This window comes from Tasmannia lanceolata, unplaced genomic scaffold (genome assembly GCF_043159265.1).
Source record: "Tasmannia lanceolata isolate RefF3 unplaced genomic scaffold, GAP_Taslan_0.1 ptg000026l, whole genome shotgun sequence".
NCBI classification, from domain to species: domain Eukaryota; kingdom Viridiplantae; phylum Streptophyta; class Magnoliopsida; order Canellales; family Winteraceae; genus Tasmannia; species Tasmannia lanceolata.
Genome location: NW_027518703.1, coordinates 6,377,740 through 6,386,686, shown reverse-complemented (window position 1 = coordinate 6,386,686; position 8,947 = coordinate 6,377,740). Strand labels below are relative to the sequence as shown.

The 8,947-nt window shown below is 38.8% G+C and overlaps 1 protein-coding gene across 1 annotated transcript; it reads left to right on the top strand.

Annotated features, from left to right (window-relative positions):
- The first annotated feature begins 4,895 nt into the window (after nt 1-4,895).
- LOC143858613 (protein TIC 20-II, chloroplastic-like) lies at nt 4,896-6,345 on the top strand. The gene has a single exon (XM_077369305.1). It carries the CDS (start codon nt 4,956-4,958, stop codon nt 5,589-5,591), a length of 636 nt encoding a protein of 211 aa, XP_077225420.1. The 5' UTR covers nt 4,896-4,955; the 3' UTR covers nt 5,592-6,345.
- The last annotated feature ends 2,602 nt before the right edge of the window (nt 6,346-8,947 follow it).

Genomic DNA, 8,947 nt, shown 5'->3' with positions numbered 1-8,947 from the left:
TTGAGGGGCACCCTTGCAAAAAATGAGGTGAAAGAGTGCCCTTATTGGCTGAATGCATCATTGTGCATTTATTATTGGTGGAAGTCAAAGAGCATTAATTGCACAATGGTACATTCAGCCAATGGGGGCGCCCTTATCCCATTTTTCCAAGGGCACCCTTTAGTTTAGCATACCTCTTTATTTTTTAAGTAATCATTTTACGCAAGGCACGAAAGATAAATTAAATGTGGTTCTGTGTGATTCATTTTATTTTTCAGTACACCTCTTTAATTTTTTATTTAAATGCCCTTTAGCAAACCTCTTTTTTTCTGTGATCCTCTTGAGTCTTGACTCCACTTTGGACCATAACATTTGGTTCACTTTGTGGCGACTTTCCGTCTTCAATATTGCACTTTAGACTTAGAGTCGTTTTATGGGGAGGAGAAATATAAATAGAGAGTGACTTTTTTATCTTCCTCATTTGGTCTTCTTCCTCTCTGGTAAAGGACTCTTCTCACTCAGTTCTTGTCGAAAACTACCTTTATTCTCTTTACCTACAAAGCCACTTAGCCCCTCTTTGGATTGAAGGATTTGTTTTGGAAAAGTCTGGAAAAGGAATTTCAGCTTTTCCATAATTTGAGTATGGGCAGTGATAAATTCACCCCCTTTTATGATAAATTCACCCCATATTTTTCAAAATGGACCATACGGCTCACACCATAGGATGATCCAAACCGCCCATTTGATGGGCCACAACGTAAATAGGTTTGTGCCCCAAAAATCATTAACAAGGATGATTCTAACCCTCCGATCTAAAGAGTGACTCACATTCTGGAAACTTCTATAGATCGGATGGTTGGGATCATCCTATGGAAATAATTTTTGGGCACGACCTATTTACATTGTGGCCCATCAAATGGATGGTTTGGATCATCCTATGGCGTGAGCTGTACCGTCCATTTTGAAAAATGCGGGGTGAATGCATCATAGAAGGGGGTGAATTTATCGCCGCTCTTTGATTATATATTAAAAAAGCAACTTGAACCACCTTACTTCAAGTTCTATTTGCAGGCACCTTTGATTTACAAGGATATTCGTAAAATTTATTATTTCCCTTAAAATCAGGGAAAAAAGGATAATTTCTTCGAGAAATGTTTTTCTATCCAAACAGGACCGTGGGATGAGGAATTCAGGTTATGGGTTTTTTTTGTTCGATGAGAAAATAAAATCCTTATCCTTACTCCTTACTATACTAAAAGTGAGAATCCTAATTTTTTCAGCACGTTCTTTTCTCCAATTCCGTTAGCCGTCCCGACTCCCGCCTTCACTTTCCGTTAAACTTCCACTTATGTCCTTTCTCGCTACTTCCTTTTCGTAATTTCCGCTTCCCATATGCCCCTTACAAATGCCTCAAAAAAAAGCCAGTTGTCTCCTTTTCTATTATGCCCTTTCTCGCTACTTCCTTTTTCGTAATTTTCGCTTCCCATATGCCCTTGCAGATGTGTAAAAAAGACGCCAGCGGTCTCCATCTCTGATATATTTTCCTCCGCGCCTTTTCCATTCCTCTACGGCTATCGTTCCCTCACCCCCACAATGTTTTAATAGTTGAACTAACTCGCCTTGTCTTTTATTATATAAAGTGCTATTTTCAGCTCCCAAAAGGTTATGATCTTATGCCCCAAAAAACATTTCCCTAGGATGATCCCAACCGTCCAAACTATAGAAATTCCCATAATGTTAGTCCCTCTTTAGATCAGAGGGTTAGAATCATCCTATTTAAATGATTTTTGGAGCACAAACTATTTAGGTTGTGGCTCATCAAATGGGTGGTTTGGATCATCCTTTGGTGTGGGCTGTACAGTCCATTTTGACGGGGTGAATTCATCCTAGAAGCGGGTGAATTTATCACCGCCCATTATGAAAATATGGTATAAAGAACCCGTCATATTTATAAGATTTCAATTGACCTTATAAAAGAGAATTTATATGGTGGCCAATATATGTAGGATGTAGTGTCAGTTCCTTATTGCTCTGTTCAAAAGAAGAAATTAAATTTTTTTTTTAATGATAGAAGAAATTAAAGTTTAGGTGGTTTATGTCTTATGTTCAACTACGGCGGATATAGCCATAGTTTTTTTCTTTTCTTTTCTTTTTTTTTCTTTGCATTTTGTAGGATGAAAATATTCCAATACATCAACTTTGTTATAGGTTCTTAAAATATCACCAAATTTTTGGGATCTTCATATGATGGTAATAAAAAATACTAGGTTTTACACAAATCTACAGATTAGACAAACAATCCAATGAAACACATTAATTTCACAGATTTAGAAAACTTATTCGTTAACAAAAGGTAATACAAAGTACAATAATAGAAAGCTAGAAATTTACTATAATTTCCATTCAAATTATCCACTTTAAAGGGGAACCATGTAAAGAGACATTACATTTTGGACATAGACTTCTACTGACCAAAGTGAGATTTATATGATAATTAATGTTTGCTATATAGGCACAACTTAAAGAGTCTTAAGCAACACAGGGATTTAATTACATGAACTGAGTACTACTTTTACATGTTATGGGTTTCATATTTTTGCTATTTTGGTCCTAAATTTACTTTTAAAATTTTATTTTATTGGGTAAATGTTAGGGGGCATATTAATATTATTTATATACTAAAACTTGGAAAATTAATAAGATTGACAAAAGGCCATGTTTGGATTGCATGATAGCAAAACCTTATCTGATTGCTGACTTTCAGAGCTGTTAGGCTTACTTCAATTAGAGAAATGTATAAAGCGAGTAGAGTCATTATCGTAGTATGGGATTGCAATATATCATTTTCCTTCCAGTATTCAGGTTGCATAAATAATGACAGTTAAGGAGTGTCATTATCAAAATATACAAATGCAGGATATCACTTCCCCCTATTATTCTGGAGTTTCATGAATATTGAGAGTTATGATACTGATATAGTAGAAAGCAGGATTTTAAATTTTAAAATTTTCTTTTGGCATAATAGTAGTAACTTCAAAAAAAATTATACAAAGCTTGTATTAGAGTAACTTACTTGATATTACCAATTCTCTATCTTTATCACCTTATTTTAATTAGTTGACATCTTATTTTATTTAGGTGGAAAATGAAAAATTTCTATAAAATCAGTTTCCTATGCTTATGCTAAATTTTATTGTGCATTTCTTCTCGTTAAAAAAAAAGGACGAAGGAAGCGGTCGAGAGAGATTAGGGCTGACAATTTCACCCGGAAAAGCAGGGATCCGCCCCGCACCGCCCCGCTTGGGGAGGGGATTCCCCAATTTGAGTGGGGAAGGGGAAGGGGAAGGGGAGGAGAAGGGGATGGAGTTGGCCCCGCCCCGCCCCGCATTAATGCCATTTTTTTCTTGTATTTTTTTAAGTTTTTTTTTTTTGGGAAAACTACTAGAAACCCCTTGGATCAAAACATATCTACAAGATTCTCCCAAAATTTTCATAATTTCCATTAGTACAGTTTTGTCCCTGACATAGCTTTTTGTGTTTTCTTTTACCCATAATTCATTGGGCATTGTCCCTCATTATATTAGTATATTACCCTTAGAAATTCCTAAAATCTCTCCCTCGAACCATCACTGTAAGGCAACATTAAATTCTTTGAAAATCTCCCTCCCCCAAATAAAGGCAACATCTCTCTGATGAGTGATGAGATTTTATATGGTGTGCGCTCGTATAGTCCATTATTTTTCAAAAAGTAATGTATGGGCTACGCCATAGGATGGTCCAAACCGTCCATTTGATAGGCTAAAATTTAAAAGTACTTTACAGGCCACACCATAGATCATCCAAACCGTCCATTTGATGGGCCACAACGTAAATAGATTGCGGCCCAAAAATCATTTCCATAGGATGATTGCAACCTTCTGATCTATAGAAGGTACCATAGTATGCAATTCCTCTATAGATCAGAGGGTTGGGATTATCCTATGGAAATGATTTTTGGGCCACAACCTATTTACGTTGTGGCCCATCAAATAGACAGTTTGGATCATCCTACAATGTGCCCATCAAGTGGAAGGTTTGGATCATCTTATGCCTATGGAGTGCCCATCAAATGGACGGTTTGGATCTTCCTATGGTGTGGCACGTACAGTACTTTTTGGCAAGTGGGATTGGAAAGTAGGGATCTGCTAGGGACTAGTGATCAATTAAATGAATCTGAGAGCAACCACCTTTGTCCCCAGGTTAATAAAATGAATAAGACAAAATCTTAGCCTATGTGGGTTGTGTGGCTACTCTCACATGCAATAGCCAAGCCGCAACATGCCTGAAGTAATTGTCTCTAGCAAATCTTTAGTTTTAAACCTAACATTTAACAAAGTAAAATGAGAAAGTAAAGCAATTGTCCCCGAAGGATGCGGGGCAGGGAAGGGGAGGGGATGGGGATTAGATATTCCCCGTGGGGAGGGGAGGGATTCTCCACCATCCCCGCAGTGGGGAGGGGAAGGGGAGGGGGAAAATTCCCCGCAGAGGGGAAGGAGTAGGGGACCCCAACATCCGGCCCCGCCCCGCCCCGCCCCGTTGCCAGCCCTAAGAGAGATGTTATAAAGTTAAAAAAGGGTTGGGGTGGGGAATTTTAGAGGGCAAATAATCTTAGGGTGACCATAAATTCGCACCCCCGGTAGGATAATCCGCACCTTTAAAAAGAGGGTATGTGCGAGAGAGCGAATTATCCTACAGTGGGTGCGAATTTATCATCCCCCCTTATCATATTGATGGGACATCTGTGTTAGTCCGTAACACACCTGGCGCAATTTAGATACCCCTACAAAGGGCTGCGGAGGTTAAACTCATAACCCCATCGGCGTAATTTAGACAAAACCCTTACCCACCCCTCGCCCCACCCACGCACCCTTTATAACCTATATTTCTCTCCCAATTCTCTTTCATTTCGTCTCAAAACACACACAAGACAAAAAAAAATGGCCTCCCTTCCTCTCCTCCGCCTCTCTCTACTCCCCTCTGCCAAACCCCTAAAAAAACCCTACTATTCCCCTCCATCCTCAACCGTTCAAATCCCCCACTCTCTCATATCAACGGCCTGGATCACTCGCCCCAAACTCCCACCTACAAAGACAATCTCCATGTCCTACAATACAGTCCCTGCTACAGAAAGGTTAGTCTCTGCAATTTCATATCTCCTCCCTGTATTCAATGGCTTACCATACGGTCGATTTCTCTTTGCAAAATACCCTAATCTAGGGCTACTTTTCGAGCCAATTTTCCCACTTTTGAGTCTCTATAGATCAATTCCTTACGCGAATTTCGTAATGTTCTTTGCGCTTTATCTGGGTGTTGTTCGAAACCCTAGTTTTAGTCGTTATGTTAGGTTTAATGCTATGCAGGCCTTGGTTTTGGATGTTCTTCTTGCGATTCCGCATTTGTTGCATAGGATTTTCACTCCTGAGAAGGGATTAGGGTTTAAGTTGATGGTGATGGGGTATGATGCAGTGTTTGTGTTCATGGTTGCTTGTTTTTTGTATAGTTTAGGGTTTTGTGTTCTTGGGAAGACGCCTTACTTGCCGTTTGTTGCCGGAGCTGCTGATAGGCAGCTCTGAGAATTTTATTAGATGGTTGGGGATTAGGGTTTTGTTCTTTGAATCTTCTTAGATGGATATTACATGGTGGGGTATTAGTTTTTTTTTTTTTTTTTTTGAAGTGGGGGATTAGGGTTTTGTTCTGAGAACCTTCTTAGATGGATATTACATGGTGGGGGATTAGGGTGTTGTGTATTCCTTTATGGGTTCCATCACTAACTTCTTAAACCCTAAAACCTAGTTTCTGAAACCCGAAATCCTATTGTATTGTTCCCTGAATCTTAAATCCAGAAACTATTCAAGGGTTTTCTTGGGGTTGGCGGAATTGGTCTTTAAATTTGTGTTTTGGGTGTTTAAAGCATACATGATAGACCTTGCTCCAGTTAATTATGAATCCAACCCTAACCACCAACTCCCCACATGAAAAATAAAGAAAAAGGAGATTGGAATGTTGGGTTGAGGAAGGTTGTGCATGGAAGCTAGTTTATTGGGTTTTCTTTTCGTTTCTTTTTTCTGGCCTTGTTTTTTTTTTTTTTTCTTATCAAGGAGGTATGTTGCTTTGGTGGACGTTAGGGTGCGTAGGATAAGGGCGAGGGTGAAGGTTAGGAGAAAGGGATAAGGAGAGGAAGCCATGGTTGGGGTTTCTGGCCTTGTTGTATTTAGTTTTTTTGTTTTGGGCATTTTCCATTTGATCATGATGTTGAGAGGATGGTGGAAACTGGATGCTTCAATATGTAATTTTTTTGAGTTAATTTAATGGAAGGTTTTGTGGGCATGGAAATTTTCTATTTGTTCATTTTATATTAAATTGTGTGTGCTGTTTTCACTTTGTATATATTTTTTTTCATGAACCTGTTAGAGAATGCACGAAAGACAACTAAAATAAATTAAAAAGAAGAGAAGGAAAATTGTGTTCTTGTTCATTGTTCAGTTTTCCCATACTTGAAGTGTAGGTATATGTGTAGAAGTGAAATGATTGTTTTCAGGATTGATCCTGCATAGATAGTCCCTACCTTTAAATGATCTGACCTGCCCATGGATTGGCCATGGCCTGAAATCCACTCTAATCTAATCTATCCCAATGAGAAATTGCAAGCAGCTGGCCTGAAAAGGTTTGTGCAATGGTCTGCAGTTCGTCTCTTAAACTTACATTTGATTAGTTGATTATGATAGCTTGATCAGAGTGACATTTGGCCATGGCAGTCCAAGGTGAACCCCACCATGTGGAAAGTCATTGCAAAGTTGGCAAGGATGAAACTCCTGTTCTTTGTAGATCTTTTCCAATGATTTCCTCTGCTATTTTATAAGTTGGAAACTGTTGATAAAAGATGCCCAAAGTAGGAGATTCTATGGGGACTAGCCGGACATGTTGTGATAGTTCGGACATGTTGTGATAGTTCATCCTTGCTTTCAATGTACCATTACTTCCCTTTCTTCACACTGACCTCCGTTTGTGACCTAGAATCTCTGGTGAGCCAGCTGGACTTGTGTAATCTTCTTTGTTCTTGGATAAAGTATTACCCGAACAAAATTGGTGAACAGCGAACAAGATAATTTTATGATAAAATTTTTCAACTAGGATAGTCTCTCCCTGGAACAAGTTATGCTTTCTCTCCTTGATGGATTGTTGAATGTTGCTATATTAGTACCAATCTTTTAGTTTAGCAAAAGAAACCTAGTTTTTTATTTTTATTTTTATTTGGTAGGGAAGTTGGGATTGAACCTGTGATCTCTAGGTTGAGATTCAAAGCCTCAACCATTGAGCTACAGACCCAACCCCACAAAAGAAACCTAGTGATTGAATATGTTTGGTGAAATGCCATTAAATCCGTTAGGAGCAGTCAACTGGCCCAACCTCGCGAAAGAAACCTAGTGTTGGAATACGGTTGATGAAATTCCATTAAATCTGTTAGGAGCAGTCGCTGACCGGTAGAAGAATGCAATTTCTGCTCAGATTTCCCAAATTGTGAAAGAGTGAATTCTCTTAGGGCCCGTTTGGATCAAGGTTACCTGGAACGCGGTTCGTTCCGGTATGCGGTACGGGAACGGGTACAGGGTACGATGGTAGCCCGGCACGCGATACGATGACAGTAGGCCGAGTCGGTTGGCTATTTTAGCTTGCGGGTCGATTTGGAGTGCAAATCTGGGTCGCTCTGGTACTATAGATATATATACATATACTTTCATATATTTTTACAAAAAATATCATTCTATAGTCCTTACTACATACAATTAATAAACAAAACCAAAAACCTCGTGTATGCCATTCATATATATTCAAAATGAAAATTCCAGTTCCAATCCAAGCCATAATATATAAAATTTGAAGATCTCCAAATATCACTAAATTAAGTACCAACATATATTGCATTCTCGATCTTAAATAAAAGCAAACAGAAAATAACTACCCTGTTCTGAAATAACGTAAAAGTATGAACAAACTAATAAACTATTATGCAACTCTCTTTTCCTAGTTCACCGAAGTGTTCTCTCTATGCATCTCTCCTTTTCGCGCGGGTCGCCCAGGTCGCCATTTTTGGTGATCCGGGTCGCAAACGACCCACATTTTGGGCTGCTGATCGCGGGTCGGAGGGTGGGAGGGCGATCCCAGTAACTTTGGTTTGGATACCTCCCATTTTGTATTTGGATTTGGAATTGAGTTTTGAATACAAACTGAATAGATCCAGCAGCTTATGTAGAGGGAGACAGAGAGGGAAGGGGTAGTTCCTAGTGGAGGGGAGAGGTTGAGGAGCAAAGAGGGTGAAGGAGACTGCCACATCTGTGGATTTCCTATTTCTTATTTCCACAGCTTATTTGGAAATCTGATTTTTTCCACTGTCAGATGCTGAATTGGAAATCCAAGAATTTGATCGGATCCAAATTACAACGCAAAAAGGGCTGCAAATGTGAGAAATCCAAATGAAAATCTTCTCTGCATCCAAACGGGCCCTTACTGTTTGGTTTATGGTATGCCGGACTTTCTATAAGAGCAAAATCTTATTTCCAAAAGTTGAAGAAAAAAATGAAAAAAGCTTTTATAGTTGTTCATTCATTACATATGGAAATTCAGTAAAAGAACTATGGGCAACTGGGGTCCATTACGACAAGCGTATGTAGATCAGTGTAATTGGTGGCAAAAAATATTTTTGCAGATAGTGCAATTACGGACAATTTAAAAAAAGATGCTGCAATTACGAACACGAAGTTTCTATGGTTTGTGGTAATGTTGATCCACGGATTTGATTGATGGGAGGAAGATGGAAATAAAGCTTTTCTATGGTTGTGGAAATATGTCTATCCACTACGGATTTTTTTTTTGACTGGAAAAGAATTGTATTAATGAGAGAGAAACAGGGGGCACCTCTGACAATCTAGAT